Here is a 17237-nt window from a genome sequence, read left to right on the forward strand (position 1 = left end):
TTTTTAATCTACCTTGGATAGATTTTTCTCCCCTCTGGCCGCTTTTAACATTTTTCTTTGGCTTTCTTTTCAGTAGTTTTACTTTGACATACGTAGGTGGGGTTTTCTTTGTATATATTCTGCTTGGACTTGAGATCTTGAATCTGTGAGTTGGTATCTTTCATTATATTAGGAAAAACTTATCAGAAGACAGCTGGATTCTCATACCTATTTCTGCAGTCTTTGCAATACCATGCATCACATGACCTCAAAAATGAAAGTGAAAAAATCTTACCAGTATTATTATAAAAACACTTCAGAGCCTTTGAAAGGATTGTGGGGAGCCCTCAGACATACCTTGAAATCCACCTGTGTGAGATTTTGGTATTAAGGTTATACTAGTCTCCTAATATAAGCTGGGGAATGTTTTCACCTTTTTTCTGAACTTGGAACTTATTTGTGTAAAATTGGAATTATTTCTTGAATGTGTAGTAAAACTTGGGAAATCTTCTGGGCCTAGGATTTGCTTTCTAGGAAGATTTTTAAACCTTTGATTTGATTTCTTTAATGTTATACAAATATTCAGGTTTGCTGTTTCTCCTTGAAAAATTTTATATATATATATATATATATATATATATATTTTTTTTTTTTTAATGTTTATTTTGAGAGAGAGAGAGAATGAGCAGGGGAGGGACAGAGAGAGAGGGGGAGAGAGAATCCCAAGCAGGTTCCACACTGTCAGCACAGAGCCCAGTGTGGTGCTCAAACCCACAAACCATGAGATCATGACCTGAGCCAAAATCAAGAGTCAGATGTCCCAACCAACTGAGCCACCCAGGTGCCCTGGGAAATTAAATTTTATATATAAATTAAATATATATATGTGTGTGTGTGTGTGTGTGTGTGTGTGTGTGTGTGTGTGTGATTTTTTAAAGGTTTTATTTATTTTTGAAAGAGAGCACAAACGGGGGAAATGCAGAGAGAGAAGGGGACAGAGGATCAGAAGCAGTCTCTGTGCTGAAACTCATGAACCGCGAGATCATGGCTAGAGCCGAAGTCAGACACTCAACTGACTTGAGCCACCCAGATGCCCCCGGGGAAATTATATTAAAAATTTTTTTTAAATGTTTGTTTATTTTTGAGACAATGCAAGAGACAGAGTGTAAGTGGCTAAGGGGCAGAGAGAGGGAGACACAGAATCTGAAGCAAGCTCTAGGCTCTGAGCTGTCAGCATAGAGCCCAATGTGGGGCTTGAACTCACAAACCATGAGATCATGACCTGAGCCGAAGTCGGACGCCCAACTGACTGAGCCATTCAGGTGCCCCAAGAAATTATATTTTTAAAGAATTTTTCTAGTTCATCTAAGTTTTCAAATACCTTGGCGTAAGTTTATTGATATCATCTTATCTTTTAAATACAGGCAGCATTTCGAGTTATGTTCCCCTTTTCATTCTAGATATTTATTTGTGCTTTTTTTCTCTTTATCTTGATTAATCCTACCAGAATTATATCAAATGTCGATTTTATTCATTTTTTTAAAAAAGCAAACTTTAGCTTTGTTGATCCTTTCTGTTATGTTTAGTTAGTTAATTACTGTGTTTTTATTATTTCCTTCTACTTAGGTTTATTTTGTTGTGATAGTGCCTTTCTCATAGTCTGTAACTTGTGAACATTTGTAAGCTCATGTGTGGATTCTATTTTTGTTCCATTAATCCCACTTTTGTTACATATGAAATCAGTTTTTTTCTAAACTATGGGTGTCTAAATTATTGGCTGATTGAACTGATCTAGTAGGTAAGGCCAGAATTTTAAAAGCAGTAGAATAACAATGGAAAAAATGTAGTATTCATTACATATTCTATGGCTAGTGCTGTATACTAAGATTAAATGTTTTGTCAAGCTTTTATTTCAAATACAAACACACACACACACACGCACACACCTGTGTCTGTACTGGGTCAATATAAAATGTAAAATGCATTTCTTATGGCAGGTTTTAGTTAAAAAAAAAAAAAGCTTGAAAGCCACTGTGTTAAATTGGTTTGTTTAACTTCAGTAAAGACTTCAAACCTGTTTTGGGGCGCCTGGGTGGCGCAGTTGGTTAAGCGTCCGACTTCAGCCAGGTCACGATCTCGCGGTCCGCGAGTTCGAGCCCCACGTCAGGCTCTGGGCTGATGGCTCAGAGCCTGGAGCCTGTTTCCGATTCTGTGTCTCCCTCTCTCTCTGCCCCTCGCCCGTTCATGCTCTGTCTCTCTCTGTCCCAAAAATAAATAAACGTTGAAAAAAAAAAAAAAGACTTCAAAACTGTTTGCACAAAATAAACACTGAGGAGCCTGCTAAACTGACAGATTCTATGACCCTATTTTAGACCTGCTAATGCAAAGCTCCCGCACTGGGGCCAAGGACTGTTTTGTAACAAGCGGTCTCTGTGATTCTCACCCGTTGGGTGTTGGAGAACCACTGATTCAGGCTGTAAATACACCTGGAGAGCCTGTGGGACGTTCTAACTTGCGGCAGTGAAGGCCGTGGAGCGTGCAGCTGGCTCCTGGCACACATTTGTCTTGAACCCTGTCTTCTGAGTCGCGCAGAGACCCAAGAGTGTGGCAAGAAAGCTCCGGGGGCGGGGTGGGGGGGGTGGGGGGGTGGGGCTGGCAGTGGTAGGGAGTAGGGGCAAACTGGTTGTTAGAATGGCAGAAAAAGTGAAATCACTCCCATCTTCCTGGACCCAATGAGTATATATTGGATGACTGATGTATATTCCCCAACGATGCTAATTATTGAGCTTAAAATGTGTGCGCTTTCGTGCATCAGTCTGTGACCAGCAAATTTTCTAGGTTCTAACTCATGGTCTCAAGAGATGGGAGTTGAAGTCGTTCATGACTATTTACATTTTGCCCAAAAAGCTGATAAGGGTTACAGCATTCAGAGCTTGGCGGTATTCAGCTAGCTGGGCAGGGGGCAGTTTTGTGGTCTGGGCAGCAGCTGGGGAGAGCTCCATTTAGCCAAAGTAAAAATGGCTGTTAACCTTTGCGATGGTCTGTGGACTCCTCAGTTATTTTCCCTTTTTATTAATAGCTTTTCTGCAAGACCAGTGAGTGGAATGAGGCCATTTCATAGGCTGGGACTTTGACACTTGGCATGCCACAGTAGCTTACTGCAGTAACCTCGTGGGTCTGTGAGGCGTGGTGCCACCCACGTGGCTCTGCCCTCCCTACAGTATCTAGGCATCGGATGGGGCAGGTTTGTCTGGTAAGGATCCTAAGTTGTGATCTACAAGGAAAGTCTGTCTTTTCAGTTGAGGACTAAGAATTTTCTATCAGTCAGCGACGGTTATTGGCTGTTTCATTTACGTATTGCTGTATGACAAACCAACCCCAAGTGTTGTGGCTTAAATGCCAGTAACAACCATGGATTTGCTCCAGATTCTGGGGTTGGTTCTTACCTGTTCCACAGAGTTTCCACTGGGGTCTCCCTGCAGTTGCCCTCAGCTGGGAGCCCAGCTTCCTTGCGGTGTGGCAGCCGGAGTCCCAGAGGACAAAAGCAGCCGCTGTGGAGTCTCTTAAGGCCTGAGCTCAGAAGCCCTCGAATGTCACTTCTGCCACATTCTCTTGGTCAGAGCAAGTCACGAGGCTAGCCCAGATTCACATTCTGCCTTTTGATGGGAAAAGCAGCACGCACCCTCAAAGATGTAGATTGCTGGCACCAATCTTTGGAAATCGATCCACCACATTGAGCCTTCTTTCCCTCCTCCCGGTCTCCCTGTGCTCTTCTTCATTCCTTCCTTCTATCCGAGCGTGTCATCTGTCACCTTCATTATGAAGCAGCAGCACCAATGTGTATTTTACTTAAAGATTAATCTTTTCTTCTCTAACAACCCTTGACACTTCATTGATACTTTCCTAGTGATATTTTTACATTTTGCATTTTGTTAGAGTTTTGCCTTACCTCCCCCAGTGGAATATCTGTTCCCATGAGGTGGGGCCTTTGCTTTCCTCCTCGTTTCCTGCACAGTGCATGGTGGGTGCCTGCTCACCCGGGGCTGCTTGGGTAAGTGAATGAAAGCAGATTTTAGAATAACCAAGAGTCAGCTTGTCTAGATGAAGCATCAGTTTCTATTGGGCAAGTGTTAGAGAAAACAAAGCAAAACAACTATCTAGCTATTCTCCTTTTGATTTTTCTTCGTTGGTCAGAGCCCTTCTTCCTAGGCCCCACACATGTACCACTTAATGCTTTCCTTGTATGTATAATTATAGGCTATAGTTCTCTTTTTATGTTTATCAATATTTATGTTTAGTATGTGTAGTATTAAATATGTCATGTAGCATTTAATGCACAAATATATATTTGTCTATGTTTATAAGAAGGGTCAAAAATCCCTTTCGTTATTTCATCAAATCACTTTAGGGAAAGAAATAGGTATACTAAGTCATTTGCCACCCTAAAGACTTCATTTTTCTCGTTTCTCCCCCTGGAACTAGGAGCGTGAGGAAGAGGCTGCCTGTGTCATTATGTGTGCGTCGGTCAAGTACAATATCCGGGGTCCTGCCCTCATCCCAAGAATGAAGAGCAAGCACCGAATCTACTACATCACCCTCTTCTCCATTGTCCTCCTGGGCCTCATTGCCACTGGCATGTTCCAGTTCTGGCCGCATTCCATCGAGTCCTCCAGCGACTGGAGCGTGGAGAAGCGCAGCGTCCGGGACGTGCCGGTGGTCAGGCTGCCCGCCGACAGCCCCATCCCCGAGCGGGGCGATCTCAGCTGCAGGATGCACACGTGCTTTGACGTCTACCGCTGTGGCTTCAACCCAAAGAACAAAATCAAGGTGTACATCTACTCTCTGAAGAAGTACGTGGATGACTTTGGTGTCCCAGTCAGCAACACCATCTCCCGGGAGTATAACGAACTGCTCACGGCCATCTCTGACAGTGACTACTACACCGATGACATCAGCCGCGCCTGCCTGTTCGTCCCGTCCATCGACGTACTTAACCAGAACACGCTCCGCATTAAGGAGACAGCACAAGCCTTGGCCCAGCTCTCTAGGTAGCTAGTACTTTCTCAGACGGGAGCGCAGTCCTTGGGGAACTAAAGGGAAGGCCAGGGAGAGGGAGTGGTTCTTCTCTTGATCTGGCTCCAGCTGCTGTCTCTTTGCTCGAGGGAGGGCATGCGTGTGCGTGACTGACTTGGGGGACGAGGCCAACGCCATAAGCACCTGGCCTGTGTTCCAGTGAGAAGCAGTTGGCCATCAGTGCTATTGCTGTGGGCTCTCAGCATCTCAGAGTTTAGAATCTAAGGATGGCTTATCTTCCCACACTTTTCCTTTTATGCTTAAATGTTCCCTCTTTGTTACTTACACAATACATGTTCACTGTAAAAAGTCTGAAAATACAAGGAAGCAAAAAGAAGAACGTAAGGTTTGTTCCGTGATGCTGCTGTGATGTTAGTTTCCGGTCACTTTTTTAAAAATGTTTTATTTGGGGGGCGCCTGGGTGGCGCAGTCGGTTGGGCGTCCGACTTCAGCCAGGTCACGATCTCGCGGTCCGTGAGTTCGAGCCCCGCGTCGGGCTCTGGGCTGATGGCTCAGAGCCTGGAGCCTGTTTCCGATTCTGTGTCTCCCTCTCTCTCTGACCCTCCCCCGTTCATGCTCTGTCTCTCTCTGTCCCAAAAATAGATAAACGTTGAAAAAAAAAAAATTAAAAAAAAAAATGTTTTATTTGTTTTTTTTTTTTTTTTAATTTTTTTTAACTTTTTTATTTACTTTTGAGACAGAGAGAGACAGAGCATGAGCAGGGGAGGGGCAGAGAGAGAGGGAGACACAGAATCCGAAGCAGGCTCCAGGCTCTGAGCTGTCAGCACAGAGCCTGACGCGGGGCTCGAACTCACAGACCGCGAGATCATGACCTGAGCCGAAGTTGGACGCTCAACCGACTGAGCCACCCAGGCGCCCCATTTTATTTGTTTTTTGAGAGAGAGAGTGCGAGTAGGGCAGGGGCAGAGAGATTGGGGGACAGGGGATCTGAAGTGGGCTCTATGCTGACAGGCTGACAGCAGCGAGCCTGAAGGGGGGCTCGGACTCACGAACCACGAGATCATGACCTGAGCTGAAGTCAGATGCTCAACCGACAGAGCCACCCAGGCGCCCCTTCCAGTCACTTTTGTATAAAAAATAAATACATATGTGTGTAATATTCATTTTTGTATAAAATATATGCATACCTCAGTGTACATATACATTTTGTCAAGGGATTACACATTATATATTCTTATGCTGTCTTTCTCCCCTGATATGTTATGAATCTGTTTCCAAATAATTTCATATTCTTTTACTATATAATTTTAAGAGTTGTATAGCATTCCATTTTACACATCCCATTCTGTATTTAAGCCATCCTTATATATTTTATATATTTTTTTGTTTCTTTAACCAGATGGTGCACATTCAGATAGTTTTCAGGTTGTCCTAATCATGGGCACTTCTGTAGTGGACAAACTTCAAGTAAACATCCACCCATGTTTTTCTTTTGAGGAACCAGGGTGGCCTGGGATGTCCTCTTGGGATTTCTAGGAATTCACTTTGCACACCCGAGAAGTGGGCCTATTTTGGGTTGGGGATATTTGCTGCTTGTCATTCAGTAACTGACCCTTGTATTTGTTTCTTGGGAGTTGACATGTGAATTCCCCTACATGTATAATTTTTTAATAGGTGGGATCGAGGTACAAACCACCTGCTGTTCAACATGTTGCCTGGAGGTCCCCCCGATTATAACACAGCGCTGGATGTCCCCAGAGACAGGTAACTGTATTTGGAGTTGTCCCTGTGAGGGGTTTCTGAGGATCAAGGAAATACAAGACCCTTTCCTTCCTGTGAAGTCATTTTCTAAGCCTAGTGGGACGGACTGTGTCATCAGAATTGTTTGTTAAATTAAAAAAAATGCCCTTGGCATTTACCTCCTCAGGACCTAGAAGTAGTGAGACCTGACCTACTTAAATCTGTTGTGTTGAACCGACCAGAACTTCCATTGTAGCATTGCATTTTAGTTAGTGTATTTATTTATTTATAAAAAGTTTTTGTGTATTTATTTATTTTGAGAGAGAATGTGCACACAAATGGGGGAGGGGCAGAGAGAAGGAGAAACAGAGTCCCACGCAGGCTCCACGCCATCAGCACAGAGTCTGATGTGGGGCCCGAACCCATGAACTGTGAGCTCATGACCTGAGTTGAGATCAAGAGTCGGAGGCTTAACTGACTGCACCACCCAGGTGCCCCTGTAGCACCGCATTTTAAAAAACTGTCTTTTTTTCTCGGTCTGACTTATGCTGTCCTTAATGCTGCACCCCCACCCCCAAGACCGGGTTCATGATTGGCTTGTGTGTGCTCTGTCTGAATTTGGGAGCGTTTGCCAAAAGTGGAGCCACAGCTCACTGTGGGAAAGGGGTGCGGAGGTGTGAAAGTGACACCCACAGCCCGTCACGTCGGAGGACAGGGTGGGGGCAGTCTGGTTGTCATTTACTTTCCATTGCCTAAGTCAGTGGGACTCTTCCTTCCTCCCTCCCCTCCTCGCCCCCACCCATTTCTTGCCTTCCTTTCTTCCTGATGAAGCCTTCCCGACAGCACTTATGTTACGGGGTGGCCGAGATCGCATGATTATGATTCTCAGTTCACGTACTGTACTCCTCAGCCCTTTCATACAGCGGCTGAACCCCTTGGGCTGGAGGCTTCCTGGAAGTCTTGGGAATGAGGTCCGCTTGGCCTTCTTCTCCTGGTACTTGATTCAAGGCTTTGAGGAGAGCAGAAATGTTAGGCCCAGGGTAGGGCTCCCGGGCAGTGCTCAAGGTACAGGATTGTTGTAAACTTAAGTAAAACTCACTTAAAAGTAATTTTATTATGGTTGATATTTAATTCTTAAAGTGATTGTTACTGGCAAAGGTTAGAGAGTAACCCGAGGCCAGCCATGATGTCAGCTTCCCGGAGGCTGACACTGTTGTCATTTGTGAAAATCTGCACTTAACACTACTTTTCCCTGGAAAATTAAACCCAAGCTCTTTTCGCTTTATGTGATTATATAGGGTCAGTGTTGTGTTTTTATCTGGAAATACTGTTAATGCTACAAGAGACCTACACTCTAGGACCACTCTTCACCTTTGGTGTAGGAACCATTTTGGTCGATAGAGGGCAGTCAGGCCACACACATTCGGTAGAAACAAGCCGAACACAAGGTGAGCCCTGGTTTGGCCCTCAGCCCCAGCCACACCTGAGTGGGCTACTGTTTTATGGATTTGGTTGCTCGGGGAAAGAGAAATACTTTAGGGAACAGAGAAGGGGAGAAAAAGCTGTTAGGAAGGCAGTGTCTCTACCTGCTGTTTTGGGTTTATTTTGAGAAGGTCTTCTTTCTTTCTTTCTTTCTTTTTTTTTTTTTTTAATTTTTAATGTTTATTTATTTTAGAGAGAGAGAGAACGAGCAGAGGCAGAGAGAAAGGGAGACACAGAATCTGAAGCAGGCTCCAAGGCTCTGAGCCGTCAGCACAGAACCTGATGCAGGACTTGAACCCACTAACTGCGAGATCATGACCTGAGCCAAAGTTGGATGCTTAACCGACTGAGCCATCCAGGCGCCCCCTCCCCTTTTTTTTTTTAATTGTTTATTTTTGATAGAGAAGGCCTTATTTCTATATAGGACGTTGCACTTTTTGCTGACATTTTGGTATATGTATTTGCATGGGAGAAGGATTTTATTTTTATCAAGTGCACATGTGAAATGGGGTTTCATGTCTCTGCAGGAAAGTGTCAAGTGGTCAGGAAGAAGTTTGAGTTCCTGCTAGTGCTTAGGTGTTAAGGATCAGGAAGGTTAAATCTTTTTCCCTGTGCATGTATTTTTGTAAGCGATTATGGCAATCCTATAGCAAGTAATGAATCACTGTTTAGTCTTCCTTTATCTCTGCACATGGGAAATAGCGTTTTGAGACCTGGGTGGTCTTCTGGAAGGAAGGAAGAGCAGAGTTTTTGTTAGTTTTTCTTATCATTTGTCCTTGCTCCTGGATTCAGAGGAAGCAAGAGCCATGAATATACACTGGTTTTAGCAGGAGCTGCGTATCAGGTTATTTGGAAATTAGAAAGCAGGCAGCCTAGATTAGACTGTTTCTTAGGGTCTCCTAAAGTCTAAGGTCATAGGTGTGATTATTTGAGAATGATTTGACCCAGGGAAATGCAAGGAACAGGACAGAAGGAAATGTCTTCTCAGCATATAATCTTTCGTGCTGCTTAAATCTGTCTTTATTTCTCTTTCAATTTTTAAAGATCCGACACATGATATACCTGATAACGTATACTTTCTTTGTATAAGATTGTAACAATATGCAAGTGTATAAAGAGTGAAATATAAAAATATGCTTTCAAACCCTCCTCTATTTTCACTCCCTTACCGAAAGATAATTAAGTACTATGTATTTTTTCTAGCCTTTTTCCTATGGGTTTATACATAAACGTGTGTGTGTGTGAGACACCCATTTTTTAAAGTTTTCTTTATTTTTTGAGAGAGAGAGAGCTAGAGGGAGAGAGAGAGAGAAAATTACAAGCAGGCTGCACACTATCAGCATGGAGCCTGATGTGGGGCTCAGACCCACCAACTGAACTGTGAGATCATGACCTGAGCGGAAATCAAGAGTTGGACGTGCAACTGGCTGAGCCACCCAGGTGCCCCGGTATATATGCCCACTTCATGTATGTATGTATGTTTATTTAGAGAGAGCGAGTACATGCACGTGCATGAATGGAGGAGGGGCAGAGAGAGAGGGAGAGAGAATCCCAAGCAGGCTCCATGCTGTCAGCACAGAGCCCAACAGAGGGCTCAAACTCACGAGCCATGAGATCATGACCTGAACCAAAATCAAGAGTCAGTGGTTTAACCGACTGAGCCACCCAGTCACCTCTGTATACACCCATTTTAAGTGGGAGCAAATTATACCTCTTCAATGCCTTACTTTACTAATCTTTGTTTTCTCATATATGTTCTGTAATATTATTACTACCCTGGATTTTTATTATCGTTTCTTTGCACGTATCTCTCACAGATTTCCACTTTGTGTGGGCTTTATTTAACTTGTTATGGAAAGTTTCAAACCTATATAAAAGAAGAGATGATGAGGCACCTGAGTGGCTCAGTCACTTGAGCATCTGACTCTTGATTTCCGCTCAGGATCCCAGGTCATTGGATTGGGCCCTGTGTATGGCTCCACACTGAGTGTGGAGCCTGCTTAAGATTCTCTCTCTCTCTCTCTCTCTCTCTCTCTCTCTCTCTCCCTCTCTCTCTCTCTCTCTCTCTCTCTCTGTCCCTCTGTCCCTCCCTCCAGCTTGTGCTTTCTCTCTCTCTCTAAAAAAAGATAAAAATAAAAAATAAATAAAAGAGACTAGCACAGTGAATCCGTGTGCCCCTGTCCAGCCTTAGTAATCGTCATCTCGAGGCTGGTCTCCATTCATCTGTACTCCTACCCCTGCCCCACCTGATTATCAAGAAGCAAATGCCAGACATTGTATCATTTTATCTATAAATATTTCCATTTGAATCTCTGCCTAAGGGATTTAAAAATATATATAACTATAGTACTATTTCTGCACCTAAAAAGTTAATAGGAATCTAATATCACCAGATATCTAGCCATTGTTCAGATCTGCTTGTCTCAAATATGTTTTTACAGTTTGTTTGATTCAGTAAACAAGTAAGGATGACTAATAGAATTGGTCAGTTTTTGTTTTTGTTTTTGTTTTTTTTCTTTACGAAATTTGAAGCTTTATATTTGAGGAATTTGCAGGCCTGATTACACGCAAAGGTTGACCTTGCAGATGAACTGTGTTTAGGCCCTGCCGACACTCAGATAGGAGGAAAGCTGGGGGAACATCTGAGGACAGATCAGAGTGGGGACGGTGGAGTGCGTGAGTCGAGCAGGTGGCTTGGCGACAGAGGAGCTGTCCTATAGCTTCAGAAAAGCTTGGCACATGCTAAAAATGCTAGAGGACGCTTTCAGTGACATAACACTTGGCCCATGAGTCTGATCATCAGATTAGTACTTGTGTAGCTGCAAGTTTTCTCTTCACTCTCTTGCAGCTTTGGAACTGATCTCTGATTTTAGGGATACATAATGGGAAAACAGAATGTGCTTTTCAGAACTGTGCTTTTCCCTCAATGTAAAACACATGTTCTGTAAAGCAAGGGAAGCTTACTGTATTGTCTCCATTATAATATTATGGAGTGCTTGGCAGAAGACGATATAGGGACTTGCAGTCTTAGCAGCAGCAGGGCTGGCGTGAGGTCTGTTTGACTAATTGCAATCCTGGCTCTTGCCGAGGTCACAAGTGGAGATCTTGAGTGTATGATGTGTGACGTAAGCCATGCTTCAGATGGCATGCTTTCCTCCTACCAGTGCATAACCCCCACCCTACTCTCCTGGAACAGAGTAACAGTTGGGACCCCAGGGACAGAATTATAGGAAAAGTTGGTGTGATGCACACCTGCTTCCTTTCTTGCCACATACACATTCCCCTCTCCTCTGGGGCTGTGGCTGTAATTACCTAACCACCTACCACCCTGGCTTACCTGGACTGCCTGGTGCCTCCATATTGGATCTATGTTTGTTTCTCTGTGCGTAGGTCATGGGGCCCCATACAGTCCGCGTGCTGTTGTGGAACTGGCCCAAACTCATGTTGGATGGATTCATTACTGAATGCTAATCAGGAAAAATAAGACCGTATGTTGGTACTAAGGATAGTCATTAAGTTTTACAGAGTAGACTGGCAGCTGGAGAGGTTTTTAGCCTGCACATTACCTCACTAACCAATTCTTGGTTTCATAAAGCTTAAACAAACAGATTGGGATTTCCAGGGGTGGTTGGAAAATCTTTGAACTTAAACTGGTCATGTTAGAAGGGAATGTAGGCTGTCATCAGGGCAGGGAAAGGATTGGTAGCAATCAATATTGCAAAAAGTGTGGTTTCTCAGCTCAGACATTTTGGCTCAGACGGTGCAGTGCGTGGAACTGGCAAAACTCTGCCCCAGTAGGTGATTTTGATGGGTTTGGGGCCCCAGGGACAGAGTAACAGTCAAAGTTGGTGTGATATACACCTGCTTCCTCTCTCTGATGAAGTGTCACCGTACTACTTGCTGGATCCAATTAAAGCAGTGTGTTCACAGCTTTCTAATTAAGGAGAATAAAAGCTAGTACATGCAAACTGCAAGAGAAGCAGTAAAGGTCGTCCTGGATTCTTGCTTCCTGAATGGGGACTGAGTAGCTGGAATGGATGGCGAGAGCTGGTGGAGGCTACATGATCCACACGCAGCTCTTGGACGACACTGAAGGACCTGCCTGGGGCAGCAGTTGCATGGGACCAGATACTTGGCTGTCACTGCTGCTTTCTGTGCCCACTGTCTCCTGAGATTTGGGCCAGAGGGTGGGTAAGTGACTGCCCCGGACGGTCTTCCCATGCAGACCTATTGTTCATTCCTGCTGTCGTGAATGTTGTGAATGACTTTGGGGAGAGGCGAATGGGATCTGAATAGGGAGGCAGAGGGGCTGTTCAGAGGGTGTCCTCTGGGCTGTGATGTGTTTTATAAAATGGAAAATAAGGAAAGACTACCTAGGACCCCAGAAGAAGGCCGATGACTCAGGGATAGAATGCAGCTGATGTCCAGGAGACGTGAGTGTAAAACATGTAGCGCTGTGTCTTTATAGAAAAGTGGGCCAGTAGACAAGTTTTTGTTGATACGATAATATTAAGACTCAATTCTTCTATCCCTTCTCACAGAGCTTATCAGAATGAAGGCCTTCCTTTCTCATTGTTTGACGAAATCCTTTCCTTTCAGGGCTCTATTGGCTGGTGGTGGCTTTTCTACATGGACTTACCGGCAAGGCTACGATGTCAGCATTCCCGTCTACAGTCCGCTGTCAGCTGAGGTGGAGCTTCCAGAGAAAGGACCGGGGTAAGGTGCATTCAGCTCAGCCGGGTGTGCTGTGAGATGCTGACCAGGTTCAGCGTGCTGGGTATCACAGCAGCTGAAGCCTCGGTTACAAGCCAGTGTCTTGGAGTCTGTCATCTGCCCCCTGCCCCCCGCCCCCCACCCCCAGTCCTGTTTGTCCTCCACTTTTCTCTGGCTCGGTGAATGTACCGTGCTGTGTACCCAGCTTTCCAATCTGGAATCACTGTGATGTCCTTGACTCCTTCCTTCCCTTACTTCCTGTACCAGAAGAGTAAGTCCTATTGATTCTCCCTCCTAAATATGTCTTAGCTCTGCCCTATTTCTCCATCTGCTCTGCTCCCCCGCACACCAGGTTACTGTCATCTCTCCTGTGGATTGTGGAAACGGACCCCTGGTGGGTTTCCCTGCCTCTAGTCTTGCTGCCCCTACAACCTGATTATTGACTTCCCATTTCCCTTTGGATAAAGCCCAGATCCCTTAAAATGTCTTTCAAGACCCTCTGGCATGTGACCACTCTCTCCGTCTCTAGATTTTTTTTCCCCCTTTTAGTTCTTTTCTCAGGATGAGCTTTGCCGTCTCGGTGTTTCTGGGTTGCAGATACTCTCCACTGTCTGGAGGTCTTTTTCCTTATTTTCATCAGACTGATCACCTGCCTGTCCTTTGGGTTTTCACTCGAGTGCCTCTCACCACTTGGCCGGCCCTGGAATGGCTCTTCTGCCTTATGCGCCGAGAGCGGTCGTGTGCCACTCACGAGGCCACGTCGTAACGGCTTGCTCGCAGCCTCTCCGCTGGGGATTTTGGATTCTGGTGCCAGATCTGTTTTTTAACAGCCATGTTCGCTGTGCCTGGCGCATGATTGGCTCATATTGTTGACATGTGAGTGGGTAAATGGAAAGAGCTGACAGCATGGACGTGCAGGGCATCTTGTGTAGCCTTTTTTGAGGTAGTATATTTACAATTGAGCTAATTCACAGCGAGAATCTCAGTAAGCTTTAAACAGATGTGGTCAGAATAGTATTCTGTGTGCCAAGTGCTCAGGTATGAAAGTGATGGATTTGTGTATTGCCACACTAGAAATCTCATACAGGGGGAGATTTAAAAACCCACACGTAGCGTTTGGTCACAGAAATGAGTGTCAAGGAAATAGTTTGCAAAGCCTCTCAGACTTCCCCTTAGAAGCCTTTATGGATTCTCCTGTGTATGTGTGTCCTACTGTGTGGCCTGGTGATCAAATTCTGGAACTTTCTTTAGACATAGCAAATTTTGTTATTTAGACAAGATTGAAACGTTTTTCTATCTTTAGGCAAGTGCCAAGAAAGACTAAATAGTTCATGAACTTCTTGCCTAGATCAAGTTTCCAGATTTTTCTGTTAGTGACTTCCAGAGTTGACTTTTTGTTTTGTTATTTTGTTATTTTTTTATTGAGATGTAACTCAGTTACCATAAAGTTCACTCTTTTAAAGAATATACTTCAGTGGGTTTATTTTTAAATGAGATATAGTGGACATATAACAGTAGGTAAATTTAAGGTATACGACTGCTGATTTGATACAGTTCAGTGGTTTTTAGTGTATTTGCAAACTTGTACAACTGTCATCACTGCTGTCTCATTACAGAACATTTCATCACCCCCAAAATAAGCCCCATACCTGTTAGCAGCCACTTTTCTGTCCCTGCCCTCAAACTTCACACCCTCTACCTCCAATAGCAACTGCTCAGCTACCTTCCTTCTCTGTGGGTTTGCCCATTCCGGACATTTCCCAAAAATATAGTCATATAACGTGTGGCCTTTTGTGTCTCTTTTCACCCAGCATAACACTTTCAGGGTTTATCCATTTTGTAGCACGGAATCAGCGCTTTATTCCTTTTTTGGCTGAATACTGTTTTGTCATATGGATATACCACATTTTGTTTATGCTTTTATAAGTTGATGGACATTTGGGTTATTTCCACTTTTTAGCTATTCTTAATAATGCTGCTATCAATATGTGTGTACAAGTTTTGTTTTTTTTTTTAATGTTTTTTTAATATTTATTTTTGAGAGAGAGACCGAGTGTGAGCAGCGGAGGGGCAGAGAGGGAGACACAGAATCTGAAGCATACTCCAGGCTCTGCTCTGTCAGCACAGAGCCCGACGTGAGGTTCGGACTCATGAACTGTGAGATCGTGATCTGAGCCAAAGTTGGTTGCTTAACCAGCTGCGCCACCCAGGTGCCCCGGACGTTGAAAAACTCTTAGCAGTATTTATCACTAAACATGAGCAAAAATATGCCTCTACTACTTTTTTTTGGATCATCATCAAGATGAAAATACAAAGTCTTACAGAGGATTTGTAGACTGGAGAGAAGTATGCAGTTGGTGCTATGTTTTGAGACTGGATTTTTCTCTGATGAGAAGGTACCGGCCTAGCTGGTACCTGTTGGGGTGTACAAATTTCTGTCATGTATCTCGGATCTTAATTTGGCATCTTTGTGTAGCAGTAGATATAATAGATATTAGCATAATATAAATATGTTATGATAGATACTATAATATGAAACTATGATAGTGGAGAAAAGTCCACTGAACTTAGAAAAAAGATTTATCTTCTCTGTTGCTTCTGCGAACATTTAAATTTAAATCAGCTGTGTGATTTTTGAAAGTTGATTTTTAACCCTTTGCCTTTTTTTTCCCCCTGAAGTTGTTTTGGAAACTGTTTAATTCCGTTCACTTCAGCTCTAATCAAACCTTTATTGAAGGCCTATCTGGACCAAGCATGGCCGGATGAGCGGTTCTCAACATCGGAGGGGTTGATTTTATCTCCCCAGGGATATTTGGCAGTCTGTGGAGCCTTTTTGACTGTTGTGACTGAGGAGTATGTGTGTCAGGGGTCCCCTAGACCACCTCCGATTTCGATGATTTGCCAGGAGAGCTCAGGACTCGGTATGTAGTCCTACTCGTGGCTATGACTGTAGCAGAAGGAGACAGAGCATAGTCAGCAAAGGGAAAAGGTACATGGGGTGAAGCCCAAGGAAACCAGGTGCAGGTATCAAAGGTCCTCTCCCATTGGTGTCACACCGTCACACAGGATGGGCAAGTGGTGACAGCTGGCATGAAATGTCACTTACCGGGGACTCGTTAGAGACTCTCCGTGCCCGCAGTTTTCATTGGGAGTGAATCACATGCAGTCTCTGCTTGACACGTGCCCCCGTTTCAGATTTCCAGAAGGAAAGCGGGTGTTCGGCATAAGCCATATTGTTTGTACAGTTCAGGCCCGGTAAGCCACTCCTCTCGGTTCGGGGGAGGGTGGAAACTCTCCCAAAATCAGCGTTCCCATACACCAGCCAAGAGCCAGCCTCGAAGAGCAGTCAGGCCTGCTGTGTTGACTCCATTCTGCGCGGGGTGCTCCTGGCGGCCAGTGGGTGGAGGCCGGGGGTGCCGGTAAACCTCTGTAGCGCACACACTGCAACAAAGACTCCGGGGCCCACATGGCAGCAGCAGTCTGCTGCAGAGAAAGCCTGGCTGAGGCCAAGACGAGCGGCTGGGGCCCGGGTCTGTCCTGTCGGCACGGCTGACTCTGGGCCGCGTTTCCTTAAGACTGCTTGAACGCTACTCTCTTTATTCTCTAATCTCTCTAGTGTGTAACCCAGCTCTCTTAGGACTCTTCCTTCCCTTCAGATTTGACCTAGGGGCAAAAACCTACCGAAAAGAAAAGATTTAGTGAAAACAAAGGAGAACAAGCCGCCTCTAAAGAGTAAAAATTATTTTCAGGCGATTACTTTTCAGAGATTTAAACTGCTGCTGGTGGCTATTTTCTCAGTAACGACACCTCCCTAGTTTTTACGTGTATCAAGATTGAAATTAAGATCTTTAACTAGATCACTAGATGTCAGAGTGTGAAATTCTGCACTCAGTAGCTAGATGGAAGAAAGTAGATCTTCAAGGAGCAGGGAAAAAGCTAAAGGCTGCCTGGGGCACGACCCTCCCTCTGCTGGCCAGTTGGTGGATTTCTAGAGCTCAGCCCGACCCACACTTGTGTTCCCTCCAGCTTGCAGTTCCCTTGTCTCTGAAAGGAAGAAAAGAAGGAGGAGGAGAGGGAGGAGAAGAAGGAAAAAACAACAAAGGGCAAAAGCAGGCTCCAGACTCATCAGCCTGTCCAGGGACCTGGGAGGGAGGAGGCAGGGAGGTGACCTCATGGCCGTGCTTCGGATTTGTTGCTCTTGGTGAGAGTTGCTTTTCAAGGGGATTCCCACATCTCTTGAGGGCTACATAGAGTAGTGAGAGCTTTGTTTTTATTTTTATTTTAAATCT

The 17237-nt window shown here is 44.6% G+C and overlaps 1 protein-coding gene across 1 annotated transcript in view; it reads left to right on the top strand.

Annotated features, from left to right (window-relative positions):
- EXT2 (exostosin glycosyltransferase 2) overlaps window positions 1-17237 on the top strand; it is a 147355-nt gene that overhangs the window by 6502 nt on the left and 123616 nt on the right. Inside the window, exons 2-4 of the mRNA XM_047070230.1 lie at window positions 4462-5027; window positions 6688-6777; window positions 12835-12951. Of these exons, the coding sequence (XP_046926186.1) occupies window positions 4492-5027; window positions 6688-6777; window positions 12835-12951 (743 nt within the window). The 5' untranslated portion in view covers window positions 4462-4491. The remainder of the gene's footprint in view (window positions 1-4461; window positions 5028-6687; window positions 6778-12834; window positions 12952-17237) is intronic.

The sequence above is a fragment of the Lynx rufus genome, unplaced genomic scaffold (assembly GCF_022079265.1).
Source record: "Lynx rufus isolate CCGP_SWC_20201006 ecotype Redwood Valley unplaced genomic scaffold, mLynRuf1.p SCAF_9, whole genome shotgun sequence".
In the NCBI taxonomy this organism is placed as follows: Eukaryota; Metazoa; Chordata; class Mammalia; order Carnivora; family Felidae; genus Lynx; species Lynx rufus.